At 43.1% G+C, this 24567-nt stretch overlaps 1 protein-coding gene across 1 annotated transcript in view; it reads right to left on the reverse strand.

Moving 5' to 3' along the window:
• ZFAT (zinc finger and AT-hook domain containing) overlaps positions 1-24230 on the reverse strand; it is a 119168-nt gene extending 94938 nt beyond the window's left edge. Inside the window, exons 1-3 of the mRNA XM_032222991.1 lie at positions 23749-24230; positions 14356-14526; positions 4759-5025 (exon numbers count right to left, since the gene is read on the reverse strand). Of these exons, the coding sequence (XP_032078882.1) occupies positions 4759-5025; positions 14356-14526; positions 23749-23767 (457 nt within the window). The 5' untranslated portion in view covers positions 23768-24230. The remainder of the gene's footprint in view (positions 1-4758; positions 5026-14355; positions 14527-23748) is intronic.
• Between the last annotated feature and the right edge of the window lie 337 nt (positions 24231-24567).

The following is a 24567-nucleotide window of genomic DNA, read 5'->3' on the forward strand; positions in this document are numbered from 1 at the left end:
ATAGATAGATAGATAGATAGATAGATGATAGATAGATAGATAGATAGATAGATAGATGATAGATAGATAGATAGATAGATAGATAGATAGATAGATAGATAGATAGATAGATGATAGACAGACAGACAGACAGACAGCAGACAGATGATAGGTAGGTAGGTAGGTAGGTAGGTAGGTAGGTAGGTAGGTAGGTAGATGATAGATGGATGGATGGATGGATGGATGGATGGATGGATGGATGGATGGATGGATAGATAGATAGCAGAGGTGGTATGCTGCCAGTTCGCACCGGTTCAAGCAAACCAGTAGTTATGGTGGCACGAGGTTCCACCCACCCACCCAGATGTCATCATTCTGCACATGCCCAGATGTGTCATGCGTGAGTGAAGCAAAACAGGTAGGTAGGTAGGTAGGTAGGTAGGTAGGTAGGTAGGTAGGTAGGTAGGTAGGTAGGTAGATAGACAGACAGACAGACAGACAGACAGATATTGAGATAGAGATGGATACATTCCATTTTTAAACTCCTGCACTTTCATTCAAGGACAATTTTTCAGCATATGAATGAAAAGTGCTGTCAGCTTCTGGAGATCAAGGCTTAGAAATTCAAATAAAAGATTTATAAAATCAGCATGTATGCTCATAACATAGCTGAAACTTAACTAGCCTAAGAATGTAAAGCATGGCTTTACACGCGACTGAATTTAATGAATGACAAAAACTTTTCATTCCAAAACGATTTCTGAACCTTAAACTCTGCAGGATTGCATTTCAATTTATGCAAGTGGTAACTCCAGGGCATTTGCTTGTCAGTTATATTTGTAGGTGTAGAGAGCAAGGAGATGAGCTTAAGGCATGTGTCAATAGTCCTTGGCTTACGATTGGTTGCTTCATGGTAATAGGAAGGATGAGAAACAGCCACGCCCACCAAGTCATGCCACGCCCACCACGTCATGCCCCCAGAACCGGTAGCAAAAAAGTTTGAATCCCACCACTGATGAGAAGAAGAATAGTAATACAATCTCAGTAAATAGTTTGACAATGATGTGGGGATTCGTTGTTTAGCAGAGTGATGGCATTCGGGGAAAAACTTCCTTGTGTCTAGTTGTTCTGGTATGCAGTGCAGTGCCCTATAGCGTATTTCTATGTGTACTTGTGTTATGAGTGCAATGGGTGGGCCCTTATTTCGACAGGGGGAAAAAAAGAGGATTTTAGAGTTCAGCATTCAACAACCTTGCAGGCTACTTCTGGATCCCTTTTGCTTTAGAGATGTCTTTCCTGTCTGGCTTTTTTTTTCTTTTGTCTGTTTGTTTGTTTCTCCACAATTACTAGCTAGATCTGGCCCATTTTCATGCTTTGTTTTGTCAGTTTCCCCACCCTCCCACACACACCAAATTCGATCCAGTTCTGTTCAGCTGTTGGGAGGCTTATCATGCTGATGGACAGAGTCCAAAGGGCCCCTTAACATCGGTTCTTTCCAACCTCCAGTCTCCTTGCCAAAAACATTTTTGGATGTTTGGTTGGGGAAAAGAAAAAAAAAAGATGAATAATTTCCCACCCTACATGGAATCATGTGTTGGCTTTTGTCAGGGGAGCAGTTTCCCCCTTTTCTTTTACTAGTGAACGGAGATGCTGATTCTCCTAGCAAAGGAGAAACTTATTTTTGGCTGGAAAAACATGCTAACCATCTTTGTTTGAAACAAAACAAAAGAATTCTTGATTCTGATTCTTGACGAATGCATTTTGTCTTTTTATGTACATATGCACCAAAGACAAATTCCTTGTGTGTCCAATCACACTTGGCCAATAAAGAATTCTATTCTATTCTATTCTATTCTAAGAAAACCACACACACACACACACACACACACACACACACACAAAACAAAACAACAAAGCTTCCCCACCCAATCACTATTTCGGACTTTTTGTGTTTTTAACGAGCACTTAGGACGAGATACACCTAGTTTTAAGTAATGCACAGAATATTTATTTTTAAAACAATGGCACTAAACCCAATTAGAAGTAAAGCTTTAGACATTTTACTCCTAGGAAGCATTCAGAAGCAACAAGGGGCACAGCCACTTGGCTGTCATAAATGAAAAAGCCAAATGACCCGGTATAGGTACTGTAGTCCTCGACTTGCAACAGTTCATTGAGTGACCACTCAAATTTACGACGGCCCTGAAAAATGTGACGTACGGCCCTTTTTCACAGTTGTGAAAACCTTTCCAGCATCCCCATGATCACATGATCAAAAGTCAGGTGCTTGGCAACCGGTTCATACTTACGTTGCTGTGTCCCAAGGTTGTGTGATCACCTTTTACGACCTTCTGAGAAGCTAAGTCAAAGGGGAAGATAGATTCACTTAACAACTGGTTTACTAATTCATCCCCTGCAGTGTTTTCACTTAACAACTGTGGCAAGAAAGATCATAAAATCGGGCAAAACTCACTTAACAAATGTCTCACTTAACAACGGAAATGTCAGGCTCAATTGTGGCCATAGGTTGAGGACTACCTGCATATACTAAGGCTGTGCAGGGCTTCCGATCTGATTTCCCAAAAGCGGTAAGAGCAGGCAAGCGGTAGGGACACAGCACATGTCTGCCTTCGTGCTGCCGTGTGATCCTGGGCAAAGAGGCAGCTGCAAACAGCTGGAGACTTGCATTACATCAATGCATGAACATGCTCCAAAGCCTCTTGTAGAAATCAACCCAGATCAGAGTGCCATACTTCACCCAAACCCAGAGGGAATGCTGGTTTATCAATGATGTATTTGCTCTTCCAGGTAACAGAAATGGAAATGGGATAAGAGTCTACGTGGGCCAGTTTATAGGGTAAAGTTTTTTTTAAAAAAGAGTGGTAAAAAGTTACATACAGTATGCGCACACACTCTCGGACATGCAGAGAAAGAGAGAAAGAGAGAAAGAGAGAAAGAGAGAAAGAGAGAAAGAGAGAAAGAGAGAAAGAGAGAGAGAAAGAGAAAGAGGAGAATGAGGGCTCTGACAACTATCAAGCCATTTGTACTGTGACACTTTAGTTACTAATGTGTACTTTGAGTTAGTCATTAGTAACTAAAAGGTTGTCAGAATATTCATGAACCAGCAGAGACATGGTAACAAGGTCAGCCAATGGGGCTTGTTTGGAAAACAGAAACTTAAGCAAGAAGTCTGGGGGTGGCTTAGCTGTATTAGGCTCTGAGCTCTGAAACGAAACTAGCCTGGTCTTGTCAGTCTGCTGAACTAAAACTACTTACAATTTCTCCTCTCTACCTCGTTGGAAGAACCACCTGTTGGTATTGTATATATGTCTCATGTGTTATATTATGTATATAAAGAGAAGTTAATGAATCCTGCTGAATCAGTTACCTGTGTGTGCTTTCTGGATTTGATTTCTGCAACAAACTCTTGACAAAGGTCTTGATGAAAGAGCATAAAGTATTAGCTGGCTTGCTCACCCAACAGTTTGAAAGCATAGAAATGTGAGTAGATTAATAGGTACCACTTTGGTGGGAAGCTAATAACATTTTGTGAGCTTGGCTTAGAGTCAGGTTGGCCACATGATCATGGAAAATGTCTTCAGACAATGCTGGCTCCCTCGGGCAGGAAACAGAGATGAGCAAGGTGCCCTAGAGTTGGACACGACTGACGGGGAAAACTTTACTTGATTGGCTCGCCAGGCGCTCCAAACCAGGGTTGGCACATTATTTGAAGGATCGTCTTTTCCCAGTTATGTCTAACTGACCCAGCAGAATGGATTGGGAGGGAAGCTATGTTATGGGTCTCCTCTCCTAAAAACATCCATCTAGTGCAGGGGTGTCAAACTTAATTTCATTGAGGGTCGCCCGCATTCAGGGTTGTGTTTGACCTTGGGAGGGGGGGCAGGATGAGTGTGGCAGGGTAGGCATGGCCAGCTCGACATCATTCGCTCCAAAGCTCTGTTTTTGTTGGCAGAGGCCCTCAGGACTGCCCTTCACTGTTTCCAGGGCAGCCCTGTGAGCCAGATCTAAGCACCCCATGGGGCGCATCTAGTCCCTGGCCCTTGAGTTTGACACCCCTGATCTAGTGGGACCAAGAATAAGTGCCTTCTCCATGGTGGCTCCCTTTCTGTGGAGCATCATGTTAAGGTAATGATGATTTAATAGTTGACCAGCTGCTGTAAGGCTGTAGACCAAGATGATGCAATGAGAATGAGTCAGCAGGGTTATCGCTTTAAGATGCTGTCTATATAAGAGAGGCCCTGTGAGGGCGGTCTCTCTCTCTCTCTGTGTGTGTGTGTGCTTCTGTGTTTTAATTGAAGATTGATTGCCTGGTTTTGCCTAGTATGTGTATGTATATATACAGTATACGCCTTGTAGATAAACCACTGCTTGAAAGACAAAACCTGTGTTCTGTCTTTTGCTCTGGGTTGTCTCAAAATAATAGTCACACTGTGCACATTCTGACACATCGTCTCTGCAGAAATAGGATTGATACTTTTTCAAAAATTCCTGAGGATATGGTTTTGCCCCTGAGCCAAGGAAACCCCATACAAGGCCCATCAAGTGGGTGATTTGATTTTGTTGCCAGGGGAGTGGGGCTTTATTAGACTTTTGTACAGGGGATTTATTTCTGCAAGTCACACTGAGTCAGTGTGACTGAGTTGGGTAGCCATATCAATCCCCTTAATAAATAAACGAACCTCCAAAAACAAGGCAGCTTTCTACGTGTCTACTTTTCACTCATCTTCGAATCATGCACCGTAACACACTTGGGCTCACCTGAATCCTCTTCCTCTTCCAAGTCTTCATTCTTAACGGGAATACAGATGTGCTTTCGTAGCTGTCGGGAATTAGAGAACTTCCGGTTGCACTTCCGGCATTCCAGGTTCTCTGCGGGAACATCCACCAGTTCTCCTCCTTCTTCAGGTCCCGGTTGAACACCTTCACTTGGAGCAGAGGACCTGTTTTCAGCCGACTCTTCTTCAGCATAACATTTCTTGGTTGATCCTTTGGGTCTTCCTCTCTTCCTCTTCACTACAAGAAGTTCTGTTTGAGTAAAGAATGGGAGAGACATTAACTATTTTAGAGGGTTATTCTGGGCTTTAATGAGTATTTATTGAATAGACTCACAGCAAAACACATTCCAGGGGATTCTCACCACAAATGATTTTATACGGCCAAGCTTCTTCAAGTTATATTTATTACAGAGTGGTCAATTAAATTACGAAGCAGGCCAACCTATTTCCCAACTTAACTCAAAGACTCATTATACATTCTAGACATTTGTTGAATTAGTGACAAGTCACAGTAAAACCTAAACAACTGAGCTTTTTCCTTATGAATCAGCATTAGTGTTTAGCAATTACCACTTTAAGGGAAGATGGAGACTCAAATACTAGTGAAGGCTGAAAACAGCTAATAAAAATATGCTGCTTGCATCAGGAAGAAAAAAAAATGTGTAAGAGAATGTTCCAATCTTGGAGGGGCTACTACAAAGATGAGGGAATCAATCTATTTTCCAGTGCCCCATCACTGGAGGATTTTAAGAAGAGACTGGACAGTCACTTGTCTGAAATAATATAGGTTTGTTTTTTTTGCTAAGCAAGGGATTGGACTAGATGACCTCCAAGGTCCCTTTCAGCTCTGTTATTCTATTTAAAGAATGAAAAATAAGGTAAAAATGTTTGTCAGGTCTTGTGAGTTGGGGCATTGGCTGATGTTTCGCCTGATGGTACTTATTTCGAAATTACCCATCTATGGATTCTTTCAGGAAACAGAACAGAAACAATTGGGAGCCAAACCAACTGGATTCACACATAATGCAGGAAGCCAAAATCATAGTTGGGTTCAGTTTGGCTTAAGCATCCCGAGTTAACCCAACCTAAGGTAGGGATGTGGTGCCTCAGTGGCTAATATGCTGTGCTTGTCGATCAGAAAGGTCGGCAGTTCAAATCCCTAGCGCCGTGTTACAGAGTGAGCTCCCGTTACTTGTCCCAGCTTCTGCCAACCGAGCAGTTCGAAAGCACGTAAAAATGCAAGTAGAAAAATAGGAACCACCTCTGGTGGGACGGTAACAGCGTTCCATGCAGCTTCGGCATCTAGTCATGCCGGCCATATGACTATGGAAACATATTTGGACAGCGCTGGGTCTTTGGCTTTGAAACGGAGATGAGCATTGCCCCCTAGAGTCAGGAACAACAAGCACATATTTGCGAGGGGAATCTTCTTTACCTTTAAGGTCTATAACCGTGAGCTGTGATTTATGTGACCCTCATCAGCTGAGCTTGCAAAATACACCCCCCAAAACAAGCCTTGCTGCAACATGTGAACCCATCAGTGCATGGAAAAGTGATGCCTCAGGAAGAATTCCGGAGAAAAATGATGGATTAAGATGGCTTAGGTTTTAGCGGAGCAGACATTTGGGGTTGAAAGTGGAACTTTTGCCTTAGCAAAGGGGTCTCCAAACTTGGCAACTTTAAAGACTTGTGGACTTCAACTCCCAGAATTCCTTTGCCAGCAATACTGGCTGGGGAATTCTGGGAGTTGAAGTCCACAAATCTTAAAGTTGCCAAGTTTGGAGACCCTCCCCCTAAGCCACAATTGGGAGCTCTTTATAAGCATGCTGGGTTCTCCTATCTCACCTTTTAATCGCTTTTATTGGAAATGGCCTATAAATTGTCTTTTGGCCATTAAGACCTCCAGAAGGACATGTTTTATTACACTGGCTGATTTCCCACCAACCCATAGTGAAAGAAGATTTATGTAAGTTTGAAAAGTTACAAATTTTTGGAAAGAAGCAGTAAAAGGTTGATTAGAATCAGAGGCGGTATTCTGCCAGTTCGGCCGAACCGGTAGTAGCGGTGGTGCGAGGCTCCGCCCACCCACCCAGACGTCATCATCTTCTGCGCATGCTCCCACTACTGAACCGATAGTGAAGAAAAGAGGATACTGTTACTGATTAGAATGTTGATTTTGGAAAGTGTTTAAATCGACTAAGGGGCCAGATTGACTGGAAACAAGATTTTGAAAAAGTTCTAACTGTATTTCTTGTTGTTGTTGTTTTTAAAAAATCTTATTAAAATATAAGAAGATCTGAGATTAAGTGTCAGAAATCTCTTCCTGTTTGAGAACAAAACATGATAATAACCGATCTTGAGGACGGGTTAGTAGAGGCAACCAGAAAGAATTAAAGAGTATAGTGTAGAACAAGTGTAGAACAAGAAGTGTAGAACAAGAAGCAATGGGTGGAAACTAATCAAGGAGAGAAGCAACTTAGAACTGAGGAGAAATTTCCTAACAGTTAGAACAATTAATCAGTGGAACAGAAGTTGCCTCCAGAAGTTGTGAATGCCCCAACACTGGAAGTCTTTAAGAAGATGTTGGATAGCGATAGCCATTTATCTGGAACGGTATAGGGTTTCCTGCCTAGGCAGGGGGTTGGACTAGAAGACCTCCAAGGTCCCTTCCAACTCTGCTATTGTATTATAATTAAAAGAGAACTCCCACTAATACAGTATTTTTTTAAATAAAATATTTACTTTATGTTCATGATAGGCTTAGAAGAAAGATCACCATCCAAAATCGTGGCACGACATAACCGCGAACGTCAAAAGCGCGCCGACAACACCGCGGCGCTAAAACCGCGATGTCAAAAGCGCGCCGACAACAGCGTGCCGACAGACGCGCGATTTAACTTAAGGTAAGGTTTAGGGTTAGGGTTAGGTTTAGGGTTAGGTTTAGGGTTAGGTTTAGGGTAGGTTTAGCGTTAGGTTTAGGGTTATTTTTAGGGTTATGTTACAGCGTGCTTCTGTCGGCGCACTGTTGTCACGCGGTTTTGACGGTGCGGTTTTAGGGTCATAACCCTAAAAATAACCCTAAACCTAACGCTAAACCTAACGCTAAACCTAACGCTAAACCTAACCCTAAACCTTACCTTAAGTTAAATCGCGTGTCTTTCGGCACGCTGTTGTCGGCGCGCTGTTGTCGGCGCGCTTTAGTCACACGCGCTTTAGTCTACCGCGGTTTTGTGGTGGAACCTCCAAAATTGGTCTGTCTGCTAGGAAAACTGACTCACTCAGTGTCCTGTTATAGTGCCTCTTCTTCAAAAAAAAAAAATGAGAAAAACATCCAGTTCTGGGCAATTCTTAGAAATTATTTTTTTTTAAAAAAATAGTAATAAAGGGATCAGAGAAATGAAATAGTTGTCCAAAGCAGAGAGCCATTATGCTGTTTTTTCCCCCCTAAATATACTTCCCCCCCCCCCCAATCAAGCATCAGCTAACCATTTGGTTATAACTTACATTATTTTAGCATGCATACCCTGGTAAGGGGTGAGGTGGGCAAGGAATTAAATCTTGCTACTGCGAAATAATGGACGTTGCATTATCTAGGCTTTTATTATTCCCTGGTGATTTATCGAGACATGCTTGCTTTTTTGCAATGCGGAACTTCATCAATAATTTATTCGGAATGCATAAGGGGAAATACATGACTGAAATGTGTGTATGTGTGTGTTTGTGTGTGTGTTTGTGTGTATTCAAACACACAGCCTCACACAGAGCAGCAGGTTTCGCAGAATTACTGAGCAGGCTGTGCTTCTCACTAAAACTTTACCCACTTGGATAACATCGAAAGAGTTGCAACCCTGCCAAGTTGTCCTTTTTATGACACTCGGCACTACGGATGGCCGTTGTGCAAAATCACGACAATCTAGGGAACATGTCAGGGAATTGCCTGTCCAAATGGAGTCAAAGATGCTGACCCAAAGTTGTAGTTTTATATAAATGAATATATTTCAAATCTATATTTAAAGCAAATAAGATAACTGGACACATCAAGACATCGTGAGGTAAAATCGCCACAGAGAACACAGAAGAAAAAAAAGGCGGGAAAAAAGAGAAACTCCCCCTTTATACCCAGCAACCAATCATAACCTAGATTGCCTCATGCAGGACGACACACTGTTCAACCAATCAAACCACCGCAGTGTGTCCTGGCCCATTATCTATTTTACCATTCCAGCTATTAAATATCTTAATCGAACGTAATCAATTCAATCTGAAGACTAGGAACGTACATATTTGGAGGAAAGAAAATGTATGGTTCAAGATGCAACTTCAATAATTACTGATGATGTTACCTAGTTGGGTCATGAAACGTCTGCAAGAAATGATGGCCACTTCCAAACACAGACATTTACTGTATTTTTCAGACTATAAGATGCACCTCCCCAAAATATAAAAAAGAAATCCAATATTTAATTCTACACATAATTACGGCGGCGAGGATTGCCTTCGCTCAGAAATGAAAAAATAAATTGATACCAAGCGAAGACAAAATAATAAGAAAGGTTATGGACTGTGCCGAAATGGACAAATTAAGAAAAGAAATTCAGGGAAAAGAAGAGACAGAATATTATCAGATATGGGAAAAATAGTATAGGTGGTTGGAGGAAAGAAACAAGGGTCAAATGAAAGAAGCCATTAAAGCCCAAAAATAGAAGTTAAGGAGAATTAACATTATATATATGGGAGGAAGCAGACTGCTTCCTTTCTCTGTCTATCGGCTCGTCACGAGAGACCATCCAGACAGAAACCCAAATATTTGGTCATACCAGGGTTGTAACACTAAATACATACCTATTTCCCTGGCTCAGCTGATAAAGGAGGAGAACCTTGTGGCTTAGTGGTTAACACAACTGCTTAATATGTAATACAGCACAGGTTCAAATCCCAGTAAGGGTATGGCTAGCTGATGAGAGCTAAATAGCTTGAAATAGATCTATACTAGTCTCCCTTTATTTATTTATCAGCACAAATATATATATGCACTCAAGAGAGTTTAAACACATTACAGGTAATCACCCAAAATATCAGATAGATAAGTAAAATAAGAGGGTTAAAAATGGTGAAACTCAAATGAAATATATTAGAAGGGGAAATAACATAAGGAGAATTGTACCGATTTGAAACTGCTATAAGAAGGAACACAAAGTTCCAATGTGTTGTGTAAATATACACAACACATGTGTTTATGTCTAAGTTTTGTTTTTGTGTATTTTGTATGTTTGAAAATAAATAAAAAATAAATTAAAAAGATGCACCCTCCCCCCCCCCCAAAAAAAGTGAGTGTAAATGTCTGTGCGTCTTATAGAGCGAATGTTGCCGGCTTAGCAACAAAAATGTTGGGCTGAATTGTGTTCGTAAGTTGAGGACTACCTCTACAGAGGCAGCATTCAGCACAAGAGTTTAGTGTACATGGGAGAATATATGAAGAAAGTTGAAATGGAAGTTAAAATCCACTTTCGTAGCCTTGCTTGGCTCAGCCAGGATGTTCACAGTAAAAGAAATTTCCAACTGATTTGTGCAAAGAAAAGCACAGGGAGTTTGATAATATATTAATTAGACCTCCAACAGCTAATCTTTAGAACATATCAATGGGCAGACAGATTTATTGCATCAATTTCTGCCACAATGGGGCACAGTGTTAATTAGCAAAAGCTGGTGGTTCAGCTGCCATGCAAGCCTTAAGAAACAGCGCTTGTATTTCTCAGTGGTGATCAACTTTAACTTTTCAGTTAGATTTAGCCTAATTGTATGCATTGTGTGAATTCAGCAATGCTGTAACCTCCAGCGTGTGGAAGACGTAACCAATTGCCACTTTTGATCCACGTCCTGTCTCAGTTTAATAATGTATGTCTGAAGAAGTGTTATGATATTATAATATTTATTAATAAATGAGTTAACGTATTTTTTGGAATATAAGACGCTCCCCCCCCCCCAAAAGAGCATGGAAATATTGGTGTGTCTTTTACACAGAATACAGCCATTTTTGGCCTCCCAAAGTCCTGCCCCTGCATCCCATTTTTGTGAAAAATGGACAAAAAATGGACATTCTGCTGAAGCCTGCAGAATGCTGCTAGGGGCTGAGGGAAGGCAAAAACTTTTTCCCCTTACTTACCTCTTTGAAATCTTGGTGCGTCTTATACACCGGTGCGTCTTATAGTCCGAAAAATGCGGTGGCAATAATGGCAAATAAAATTCGCTTTTAGAAATGTAGATTCCTGCACTGCTTAGAGCGGTTGGACTAGAAGACCTTCAAGGTCCCTTGCTGTATGATTCTAGTGTATGATTCTATGCCGGTCTATAAAACTTACAAGATATATATACTAAATGTCTGTCCACCTGCTCTTCCAATAATAGAGATGCTTGATTTACAGCATCGGTCGTCTCTCTCCCTATAGTTGAGCCGCAGAAGGCTTTGCTTATAAGTTGTGCAGCTTTTATGTCTGTTTTTCTGTTTTGTCCTTCCTTTCGACCCAGCTGTAATAATATTAAAACCGGACATCAGAAAAGGACTTAGCAAGTGCCATCCAGCCTCCGATTATTTTAGCGCCAGGGACAATACCATTCTTAGAAATGAAAGGAAAACAGTATTTGTCATCCTATTCAGCTAGGAAAAACAGTCACTGGCTAAGCCACTCAACCTTTGTGCTGGATGTATTTTTTTTTTTGGCTAATACGTCAGCGTTAATTTTCCATTATAAATTATGAATGGTCCCCAGTCCTGCCTTTTCAGAAAATGAGGGCTATTATCTAAAATGAATCACAAGAATTATTATTATTATTATTATTTTGACAAACGCCAAGCTAAACATTCAAGCCAATTGACTTGCCAAATGACATCTGCCTCTTATCTGATGCAGTGGCTGCTTTCCAAGGGAAATTTCCCTAATGGCTCTTTAAGAGCTAGCTAACTGTGGAGCACCAAAATAAGAGGTTTTAAAAGCAAAGCAGAACTCTCAGAGCCCTGGGTACTTGAGAGACCGCCTGCTGCCAATCACCTCCACTAGACCGATTAGATCCCACAGGTTAGGCCTCCTCCGAATTCCATCCGCCGGCCAGTGCCGACTGGCGACTACCCGGAGGAGAGCCTTCTCTGTGGCTGCTCCGACCCTCTGGAACGAGCTCCCCGTGGAGATTCACACCCTCACCACCCTCCAGGCCTTCCGCACAGCCCTTAAAACCTGGTTGTTCCAACAGGCCTGGGGCTAAAGAGCTTTTGCCCCACTTCTCGAATGGTATGGTTGTTGTGTGTTTTTAAATTATGTATTGTTATGTTTCGTCTTTTATTTTCTGTCTGTACCCCCCCCTTCCCCGATTTGAATTGTGAGCCGCCCTGAGTCCCCTTCGGGGGGAAAAGGGCGGCATATAAATATAATAAAAATAAAAAAATAAATAAATGCTTATCTTTAAAACCAATAGGCAGCAATCAATCCTTCCTGGAACACGTTTGTAGTCTCGGGGGTGATAACCAACATTACAAAGAGAAGCTCCATATTGCTCTGTTCTCATGACGGAGGTCCACCCCATGGCATGTTGCTTTGCATGAGGCAGCTACCGCATTGGGGGGGTGGGGGGCATTGGTTCTACTGTCATGGGGTTCTGACACAGGCTTCCCAAGAGCATGCAGCAAACTCCTTGTCCCGACAAAAACTCCTTTTATTAATTTACTGTGAATTCTGCTCATTCACATCCAGCAAACTCTTTTGAGGGAGGATTTACAGTCACAGACCTTATCTGGCTGGGAGAGCTGACAGGCCGATGTCTGCAAAACCTGGCAAGGGGTCTCGGAGAGTCATGAACCAATTAAGCGAACTAATGGTCTCCTGCAAGCTCCACTCCCCTTTCACTTCCTCTGGTGGGCCATTCATCGTCCACCTGTGGCCTTACTCCCAAGTCGACCCCTGTTCTTTAGCTGTTCCCTTCGTCTGGCAACTCTGCGCATGCGCACACTGGGAACAGGCTCCAGCTGTTGGACTGCCTCACTGATGTCTGACTCCGAAGGCAGCTGATAACTGGCATACGGCTCTGGCCCATCTCTGTCTGGACACAGAGCCCTCATCAGAGCCTTCCCCAGACTCCAGAAACGGCCCATGTTCCTCCCCAACCTCCTCACTGTCCGAATCTGCTGCCAGATCCGCTGGCCACTAGCAGACCACAACACATGGCTTGTATATAAGACAAGCGATGACATTCGAAGGCTACGTTTCTATAAGAAGATATAAAATCTTCTATAAGAAGATTTAGGCATGAAAGCCAACCCTGGAGGCTGTGAGTTCTAGTCCTTCCTTAGGCATGAAAGCCACCCCAGGAGACTGGGAGTTCTAGTCCTTCCTTAGGCGTGGAATTTACCCCAGGGGACTGTAAGTTTTAATCCTTCTTTAGACACGAAAGCCACCCCAGAAGACTGTGAGTTCTAATCCTGTCTCAGGTATGAGAGCCGGCTAGGTGACTTTGAATCAATCACCAGGTGCACCGAGTTGTAGTCCAACTTTAGGCAAGAAATCCAGCTGGGTGACTGGGCCAGTCACTCTTTCTCAGCCCAACTACCTCACAGTGTTATGTAGAAGAAATAGGAGGAAGAAGGAATGTTAGGCAAGTTTGCTGCCTTTAATCTATATATTAAAAACATGGCTGGGTGTGTGTGTATGTTCCAGCACAACACTGGAACGCCTTGAGCAATTTCAACCAAACTTGGTACACAGATGACTTACTCTCTGGAAATAAATACTGTGGGGGTAAGACACCCCTAACACCCCTCAGGGTGTGTTCTGATAAGATACAGCCTGTTATGCCTTAAAATGGCTTCTACTGTACAGGCAGTGGAGTTGCCATGGCAACAGCTTCACAGTACTCCACAAGGGGGCTCCCTCTGGTAAGGGGGGAAATCCAACATTAGAAATTACGCTTCTGGGGGCACAGGGGAAACATTATTAACTAATGTAATTGTCGTCGGAATCAGGGATAAGGGAGAAGTTGCTTCTTCAGGAATTGCGGTGACGTTCATGGAGGGAGGGAGGACAGCCCACTCTGCACTTACGTTGCCACTTGACATCACCATTCCTCTCTAATACAGGATTGTGATAAATAAATACCCAGGCAACGCTGGATTAACAGCTAGTTATTTCTAAAAGTAATAAAGGCAGGAAATAAATCAATTACTAAACCATCAACACTCAGCTTTGTTACTTCTACCCTGGCGCACAGCTGAATTTATAAGGATAGTTAAATTCACGCGCCTACGGCCTCTCTCCTTAAAGGACAGGGATGGTAAACATGTGGCGCTGTAGACATTAAACTGTACTTATAATTCATGACAGAAAAAAAAAATCTGGCAAGCTCAGAAGGTCCTCAAAGCCTTCCTCGCCTTACGTGGAGAGCATTTAATCAGAATTTAGTTGGAATTTCATGAATTACGCAGAGACCCGCTGCCGTTACAAATTAAGAAGAAGATTGGGTTGTTTTAAGACTGAAGCAATTTAGGACCACTAGCGCGACAAGGGGTTCACATCTCTGTCTGACGTTCGGCTGGTACCTTCTCCGTTTTTATTCAGACTGGCGGGCGCCGTGAGAGGCCGGAGCAGAATAATGATTTCCTCCACCTTGGTCCCATCTTCGGTGTGCTTCTCGGAGGCGTGTGACAGCAATTCGGACTGGTTGGGGGAAAACAGATTACACAGCTTGCACATGAAGATGGATCTGTTCCCTGGAAAACAAAAGAAATTAAAGTTGGTTATTATTATTGAATTGGGACTCTTGGGGAATCTATAAAGTCATACAGGTGGTCCTTGGTAAGAGTGGTGTGGTGGCCTAGAGGTGGCGCTCTCGCCTCACAATCAGGAGGCTGTGAGTTCGATCCTGGGTAGAGGCAAATACTGTATTTCTCTCTCTGGGCACAATGAAAATATATCTGCTGAACAAAACTCCGCATTTGCAACAGGAAGGGCATCCGGCATTTAAAATGTTCTGCTAATTCCATTCGGTTGCCCAGACTCCACCCCGCGAGGGATTATGGGGTCATTAAATGATGAATTTTGGTTGCACTATGTGATCGGACTCAATTTTACAATGAGTTTTACAACGGTCATTAAGCAAGTCACTGAGGTCATGAAGCAAATCCTATGGTCATAAATCCAAATCCAGCTAACCAAAGAGGCGATTTTTGCCAGAAAATGCCCCCCACCCAAAGTCACAAAATGTAAAAACAGGAGTACAAGGACATTACAACCAGTCATAAGTGTGAGCTGGTTGCCAAGCAACTATGGAAGGTGAAACAGCGATCCTAACTTTGAGAATGGACCGAGAGTCACTTTTTTGGAGTATGCTGCAACTTCAAATAGCAAAAAGCACTTAAGACTTATATAACACTTCACATTGCTTTACCGCCCTCTCTAAGCAGTTTGCAATGTCAGCATATTTACCTCCAACAATCTGGGTCCTCATTTTACCAACCTCAGAAGGATGGAAAGCTGAGTCGACCTTGAGCCTGGTGAAAATCGAACTGTTGGCAGTGGGGCAGAGTCAGCTTGCAATACTGCATTCCAACCACTGTGCCACCAGGGTTCCAAATGGTCATTAAGGGAAGAAGAGAGGAGAGACGGGGTAAGGTAGGAGGAGAGGAGAGGAGAGGAGAGGAAGGGGCCTTAGAGGTCTTCTAGTCCAGCCCCCTGCTTCGGCAGGAAACCCTCTACCATTTCAGACAAATGGCTATCCAATCTCTTCTTCAGTCTATTTAGTACTCTGCCTCTAAATTCCAAAAAAATAAGAAAAGCCGAAGTGCTTTTACAGATTTGCTGCAAGGATGAATGGTAACTAAAAAGTGAAATCTTGCCACACACTGCATAAATAATTATTGAAGCCACTAATAATAAAGTTGCTGCCGATCTCTGTAGCATCTGAATAAATATGTGAACTGTAAGGGATAAATCAGCTGATAATTAGGCTGGGAACCTACAGAACAATAACTGAAGGAGCCAATTAAAGGTAAAGAATCAAATAAGCAGTATTCCAAATTAAGCATGAATGGAATTGATGAGGAGGCTGCGGGTAATTAATTAGGAGGGAAGTCAACAGAGCAATTAACGAGACAAAGAATTAAATATGCAGAGGATCCAAGAAGCTGTTAATCAATTAAGTATGCAGATATGCTAAGGAGACATAGAACTGGCTGAAATATTTCGGCTGGCTGTATGGGATCTTCTTGTAACCTACAAACCTAAAGCCTTATTTATTATTCCAGACAACTTCCTTATGACATGAAAGCCTTTGCAAAATAAATCTAATTATCTGCTATCACTATCTCTGTGTTATTGTGGCATTTTCTCTACCCAGAGCAACAACCTGTGGCAAACTTGTGAGAGAAGAAACGTCAACGAACAGAATGTGACCCGCTTCGATGTAAAGATGGACACAGCTGCCCTATTCATTTCGTACAGAGTAACAGGATAACAAAGCTGGAAGGGACCTTGGAGGTCTTCTAGTCCAACCCCCTGTTCAAGCAATGGTGGAGACCCTACACCATTCCAGATAAATGCCAGTCCAGTTTCTTTTTGAAAACCTCCAGTGATGGAGCACTCACAACTTCTGAAGCCAAGCTGTTCCACTGGTTAATTGATCTCACTGTTAGGAAGTTTCTCCTTAGTTCCAGGTTACCGTATATACTCGAGTATAGGCCGACCCGAATATAAGCCGAGGCACCTAATTTTACCACAAAAAAACTGGAAAAGTTATTGACTCGAGTATAAGCCTAGGGTGGGAAATGCAGCAGCTACCGGTAAATTTCAAAAATAAAAATAGATACCAATAATGTTTTTGAATATTTATTTCAAAGAAAAACAGTAAACTAGCGGTGTATTCAATGAAATACTTCACTCACCTCATGATGCTGATGTCCCGCTGTGATGATGATGTCCCGTGCAGCCGCGGGAGCGATGTCCCGCCTCCTATGACACACGGCACAGTGATTCCTATCATTGGATCACTGTACCAGAGGAGGTGGGACATCGTTGCAGAGCGGCAGGAGGGGGAGGAAGGGGAATCGTAAGACAGCCCTGCATTACATTAGAACGTGAGGAGGGGGGATGGTGCGGTGCGCGCTGCGCGGCAAACTGACACAGAGGGAGGGGAAACTCACAGGGGCACTGGGCCATTCACGAGTGTCACCCAGCGGCATGGCCCCGCCCCTTTTTCTCCTCCATTTCGGGCAAATTTTTCACTGACTCGAGTATAAGCCGAGGCAGCTTTTTTCAGCCCAAAAAGTGGGCTGAAAAACTAGGCTTATACTCGAGTATATACAGTACTTCTCTTCTTGATTAGTTTCCATCCACTGTTTCTTGCCCCAACCCTCCCTTTAAGGACAGTTATTTTTTTCAGCCTTGTCTCCATCAAAACCAAGTGAACGATGCACGTATCCTGTCTGGCAAGTATCTCTTTTTCATTTTACTAATCAGATAGCAAGTACCCTTCAATCCTCAATGCTGCCTGCTCCATGCAACATTTCCTGATTCAGGAAAGATACTGATCATAAAATTTATGCTTACTTTTCTTTAATACATTGGTACAAGATTTATTTTTGTATGTATGAATACCAAAATTAAGTAGATTACTCCCAGCTTAGACAGGGAGTTCTTTGCATTTTTTTCCCTTCCATTCAATCAGTTCCAATTTCCAGAGACCACTTAGATAAACTCTCTGCTGTTTTCTATGCAAGGGGTTTTCTGTTCAGTTTACCGTTGATTTCTTCCCAGGGCTAAGAGAAAGTGATTGGCTCAAGATCACCCAGCTGGCTTTGTGCCCAAGGCTCAGCTAGAACTCCCAGGTTCTACACTAACCACTATACCAAACAGTCTCTCTCCATTCTTTATTGCTGCAGCTATTGCTAGAATTCACACAATGGTTCCCAAGAATCATCTTTTTTTTTTTTTTTTAAAAGACACCTACCCTGAAATTTCTGGAATATTGTAAACTTATTTTGAGCATAATTCCTTACGGTTTTATCTTAACAGCCTGAAAAAGAGTTAAAACAGCTTAACTGGTTAAATACTATCTTTATTTTTAAGTTAAATCTTGAGTATGTCTCTTTGAAGTTGCTCTCTTCGGAATGTTAACAGCGGCCTCTAGTGGCCACTGCATCAGAAAACTCAACTGCAACGAAAACTTTAAAAAAGAACAAACTGGAAATGCTAAACTAAAACAGTGGTTTTCAACCTTGGCATGAGAGTGAAGGAGCAACCGTGAGAACTGGGCGCGGAACCACTGATTGGTTCAAAATTGGGAAATGAGTCCGGCAAGGCTATATATTGTTGTCCTGCCTATTTAACTTATATGCAGAGCACATCATGAGAAAGGAGATGATACCACTCTAATGGCAGAAAGTGAAGCGGAACTAAAGAGCCTCTTGATGCGAATGAAGGAGGAGAGTGCAAAAGTTGGCATGAAACTCAACATTAAGAAAACTAAGATCATGACATCCAGTCTTCTCAATTCCTAGCAAATAGATGGGGAAGAAATGGAGGTAGTGACAGATTTTATTTTCCTGGGCTCCGAGATCACCGCAGATGGGGACTGCAGCCAAGGAATTAAAAGATGCTTACTCCTGGGGAGGAAAGCTATGGCAAATCTAGACAGCATACTAAAAAGCAGAGACATCATCCTGCCAACAAAAGTGAGTATAGTAAAGGCTGTGGTTTTCCCAGCTGCAATGGATGGCTGTGAAAGTTGGACCATATGAAAGGCTGAGCGCCAAAGAATGGAGGCCTTTGGTGCTGGAGAAAACTCCTGTGAGTCCCTTGGACTGCAAGGTGATCAAACTGGTCAGTCCTAGAGGAGATCAATCCTGACTGCTCTTTAGAAGGCCAGATCCTGAAGAGGAAACTCAAATACTTTGGCCACCTAATGAGAAGGAAGAACCTAAAACTGGGAAAGATTGAGGGCAAAAGGAGAATGGGATGACAAGAGAATAAGGTGGCTGGATGGAGTCACCAAAGCAGTCAGTGTGAGCTTAAATGGACCCCAGAGGATGGTAGAGGAGAGGAAGGCCTGGAGGAATGTTGCCCATGGAGTCGCGATGGGTTAGACACAACTTCGCAACTAACAACAACTGTTAACTTTTAAGAGGTCTGGATTTCAACTCCCAGAATTCTCATGCTGCCTGGGAAATTCTGAGAGTTGAAGTCCAGATTTCTTGGAATTACAAAGGTGGAGAAACACTGACGTAGATTAGCTGGTGAAAATGAAAGAAAAGCGGGGGAAAGGATAAAATCTCTCTCTGTCTGTCTCTCTCTCTCTCAGTCTCTCTCTCTCTCTGTCTGTCTGTCTCTCTCAGTCTCTCTCTCTCTCTTTCTGTCTCTCTCTCTCTCTGTCTCTCTCTCTGTTTATCTGTCTCTCTCTCTCTGCCTCTCTCTCTCCACTTCCAATAAGTCAAGTCAATGAGGAAACCAGCCATCACCTGATGTTGCGCTTAATGACTGCATATGATTCCTTAACAACCACAACCTGAATTGTCATTGTACACTGAAGATCGCATTTAATTTCGTTGTACAAGGTGCAATGACAATAAAGTAAACTAACTAAGCTAAACCCTGCCTCACTCTCTGTCCAGCATGCCTCCTTCAATATCCAACAAAGGAAAACCTCAACTCCCTTTTAACAGAGATAAAGTACTTTTACTAGATGTGAAGTGGAAACAGCTAACGGGAAGCAAGATGAGAGCCAGACAGGCGGGAACATATACATATCAAACGTTTACCCAGCACCCTCCCCCCCCCCCACAATTCCCCAAACCATTGTCCAATCTGCAACTCCCTAAGGTGTCGTGTGGGGTGCATCTTCAAACAGCCTCATCACGTTGGTATGTGGAACGGTTGGCCTTGGCCAAGTCCAAACATCAGCCACCAGCATGCGCAGAAGACGGTGAGAACCAGACTCCTCCAGTACAATATAATTCCCTTCCCTAATACTATGCAACCCACCCACCCAACCCCGTTCCTATGACAGCTGATAGCAAGCAAGCATAGCAAGCAAAACAGAGGCTGACACTCTCAGTCGAACTCTAACCCAGTGTTTTTCAACCTTTTTTGTGCAAAGGCACACTTTTTTCATGAAAAAAATCACGAGGCACACCACCATTAGAAAATGTTAAAAAAATTTAACTCTGTGCCTATATTGACTATATATAAAGTGTTTTTCCCACGGCACACCTTACACTATGTCACGGCACACTAGTGTGCTGCGGCACAGTGGTTGAAAAACACTGCTCTAACCCATCTCACAGAATTGTTGTTGTGGGGAAAACGAAGTGACATAGAATTTTAGGCTCTATTATTAGCACTTTAAGAAAGGTGATACTAGTATTTTAGCAAAGCTTAAGTCAGTAAACCAAGTTTCTCCTTTGATCCAAAGCTACTTCTTTTGATGTGCAAAAAAAAAAAAAAAAAAAAAAGACTTTTCAGGAACAATAGGGCTGTAGGTTGATGTCCCCTGGCTAAAGTCCAATGGTTAAGAAAGGAAGAAGGGAAAAGAAAAGATGCAAGGGTAGTTGAAGGGTGTCTTGCCTTTTCTCACACGTATCAAATGAATGTATGTACCCCTGCAGGAAGTTATCACCCAGCCCTCTCCCAGAAAAATGAAATATCCTAGGAAATATTGAAAAGGCAGAATATTTCTCTGGATGTGAGAAGAAAGAAACATGTTTTAAAAGACAGAATAGCTGCCTGTAGCTTCCTGCCCATCCCCACTTTGTTAATGGGCCATTAAGAAGGGCAAGCTAGTCCACTTTACATAACAAAGACTTCTCCACTTCAGCTACAGGAAAGCATGATAATATTGGCCCCAACTGACCACATGGCATATGAGAACTCAACCAAACCTGGATTCAAAACACAGCCTAGAGAGTTGCCCCTGCATGGCTCCATGGGAGTCTGACAACCAATCAGAATACATTTCTTACACAGGAACAGGAAACAGAGAGGTGGGGCTGAACAGGTTATAAAAAGCCTAGCAAGCCCCTTCCTCAGTCCTTCTCTTCTTCTCCACCAACACTGAAGCATGTGATCGCCTTTTCTGTTCAGGCCTCAAGCCACGTGGTCCTGTCCACCAACAAACCATCTTTCCAAGCAGCCTCCATGTCTCCAGTGTCTTTTTCCCTACTTGGAGCCGAACCCAGAAGGACATTTCTTTCATCACCCCAATATAAAGACTTGAGCGTAGCCTTAATAAAATGATTTTTCCTTGGCCTGAAGCACTTTTGGTTTGGATTGTTGGGATGGGTGATGAGAGAGAGAGAAAAAGTCACTCTGCAAAGGTTTTCTCTCACAAATTCAGGGACCACCTATTTTCTCTTTAGAAGGCCAGATCCTGAAGATGAAACTCAAAGACTTTGGCCCCCTAATGAGAAGGAAGGACTCCCTGGAGAAGAGCCTCATGCTTGGAACAATTGAGGGCAGAAGAAGAAGAAGGGGACGGCAGAGAAGGAGGTGGCTGGATGGAGTCACTGAAACAGTAGGCATGAACTTAAATGGACTCCAGAGGATGGTAACCACTGCACCACCAGGTGCTCTTAACAACATAAATACTGGACTCAATTGTGGCCGTAAGTCGAAGACTACCTACACATCTGCCTATCCCAGATCCTTGGGGGGGGGAAGAAACTCAACAGCTGGGGGGGAAATCCCAAATCTCAACTAACAAATGCTCTGTCTTACACATTGGCAACAAAAACCAGAACACCAAATACAAGCTGGGTGGATATGACCTCATAGACGACCCTCACCCTTTCAAGGACCTAGGTAGGATTAGTGATCTAAGCCCCAGAGCTCACTGTAACAGCATTGCCAAAAAGACATTAAAAGTTGTTAACCTAAGTTTGCAAAGCTTCTTCTCCGGTAACATTATATTGCTAACGAGGGCATACAAAACCTTTCCTAGACCAATTCTCGAATACAGCTCGTCTGCCTGGAATCCACACAGTACATTGGACATTAATACGATTGAGCGGGTCCAGAGGTATTTTATGAGAAGAGTCCTCCACTCCTCTACTTGCAACAGAATCCCTTAGGCCACCAGGCTTGAACTTTTGGACAACCTAGAACTATGACGCCTAGGGTCTGACATAGTACACAAAATTGTCTGCTACCACGTTCTGCCTGTCAACGACTATTTCAGCTTCAACCTCAATAATACATGGACAAACAATCAATACAAACTCAAGGTAAACCGCTCCAAACTCGATTGCAGAAAATACGACTTCGGCAACAGAGTGGTCAAGGCCTGGAATGCTCTACCTGACTCCCTTGTTGCATCCTCTAACCTCCAAACTTCCACTGTCTACTTGTGGACCTCACCTCATTCCTAAGAGATCCGTAAAGGGGGCGTGCATAAGTGCACCAGTGTGCCTACTGTCCCCATTTATTTGTACTCATTTCTTTTTTTAAAAAAAAAACACAACTTTTTTGTTTATACAAACTTCACATCTTTGCAATACCTTACACTTCTTTTACATATCTGTTGTGATTCTTTTATGTGTACAAATAAGTATTTTATAACTATAACTATATATATAGTTACATATATATGATTTTTACAACCCCCGGTATGCCCAAATATGGGAGGAAGATCACTACTCCCATTCTCTGTCCTTCGGCTCGTCACAAGAGACCATCCAGGCAGAAACCCAATATTTTTTTTACTGTTGCCTTTTTGTTACATTTTGTTGTATTTGTGCTCCCTTTATTTATCAGCACAAATACAACAATATATATATATATATATATATATATATGTGTGTGTGTGTGTGTGTGTGTGTGTGTGTGTGTGTGTGTGCATTTATATTATTTCATACATCTTTTCCTTCATTCTATATATAACATTCTGTATAGTCTATGTATAACAACCTTTATATACGTTTGACTCATTTTGCATCCATTTCCAATCATTTATTTGCTACTGTCTATTTCGTATTTCCATCTTTTAATCAGTTTCCGGTTTTGTAGTTGTTTATTAATTTGTTGATCTAGTAACTCTTTTCATGTGCTCATGTCCATGTTCATGCTTATACCTGCTATCTCGCACATGTTTGACAAAATAAATAAATAAATAAATAAGTAAATAAATAAATAAAATAAACAAAATAAATAAATAAAATAAAATGAATGAATAAATGAATGAATAAATAAATAAACGAATAAATAAACGAATAAATAAATAAACAAATAAGGCAAATGTAATCTGAAGCCCTTGGCTGAGTTGTGTAATCAACCACGATAATGGATTAACTTAACTATCCTTGCAGGAGTCAAGTTTGAACTTTCCTAATGGGCATCAAGGAGGGAGGGAGGGAGGGAAGGAAGGAAGGCTGAATCTTGCAAGTCCAGTGGAGCCAAGACTTCAAGCCCCAGCATGCCACGGGATGGACTTCAACTCCCGACAAGCCGCGCGCCACAAGGCCGGGGGGGGGGGAGGAGGAGCGAGAAATCCCGTTGGCGGGGGAAGGAGCTGAGCTCGTCGGCCATTAAATAAGGACAGCAGAGGAAGGGAGGCGGATTTAAATCGCGTATCTGTGTGTAGTCTGGCTTTGAGGGGTGGGGGGGCACGGGACGTCTGCAGGGCTCGACAGACTCCTGGGTATGGACTAAGGAGGCTGGGAATGATGGGCACGGGAGTCCCAGGGTTTATTTTTTTTGGAGGGGGAAAAACGATTTTTTTTTCTCCCAAAGAGGTCTGGGCAAGAGGCGCACTGAAGGGGGAGGGGTATAGATACTTCCGGTTCCCCTTCGACCCCAGCGTCTGATCTGCCTGCCACTCAGCTTACCCCGCACGGTCGACGGGGAACCGGAAGTGCGTGGCGGTCCACCAATCCTCACGCATGCCTCCTTTTCCCCTCGTTTCTGGCGCGGACGGAGCCCGACCGAGCCTCCCTTTCCCCCCCACTCACCGGCCGAAGGAGACTCCATGGCAGCGGAGCGGGAAGGGAAAAATATAGTCCGGGTGGTTTCCTTTTAGAACTGCGAGAAAGATTGAGGCACTTCCGTCCCTTCGGGAAAGCGCCGTCGGCTGATGCGCCTTGCCGGAGTCCCTGTGGAGGGGCGGGCAGCGCCCTTAAAAAAAGAAAGGAGGGGAGGGGGAAAGCCGTATAAATATTAATTGCGGCCTCTCTGGAATGGCGGCAGGAGAAGCTGCCCGACGGGGATTATGGCGAATCTGCGGAGCCCGACATGGCGGCGGCTTGCGCTTCCTCGAGTGACGTCAGAGCCCCGCGCGGTTGGGGGAGGAAGGGAGAATGAGGCCGTCCCCTTCGCTCCAGCTCCGTTGGGCGGAGCCAGGTCTCTCCCCCTTGGTGCGCCTGCGTGGCTACGGCGCCTCCTAGTGGCTGCTGGAAAGTTTCAAAGCAGCCAGCGGGAATCCTAAAAGTGCTTTTTTTTTAAGGAGGAAACTGGACTTTCTTGATTTTTTTTTCTTTTGAAGACGTTTCGCTTCTCATCCAAGAAACTTCTTCAGCTCTGACAAGATAGTAGTAGGAGTAGTATCCTATGACTGTCACTAAGTGTTGTATGTTGTGGATTCTTGATAAATGTGTTTTTTTTTCCTTTTTGTACACTGAGAGCATATGCACCAAAGACAAAATTCCTTGTTGTCCAATCACACTTGGCCAATAAAGAATTATCTTCCATTCTGTAATGGGGGAATGGAAGGATTTACACACTTTCACGGGCGCTCCATCTCTCTGGATTGGGAATTGGAACTCCCCAAATCT

This window comes from Thamnophis elegans, chromosome 8, assembly GCF_009769535.1.
Source record: "Thamnophis elegans isolate rThaEle1 chromosome 8, rThaEle1.pri, whole genome shotgun sequence".
NCBI lineage: Eukaryota > Metazoa > Chordata > Lepidosauria > Squamata > Colubridae > Thamnophis > Thamnophis elegans.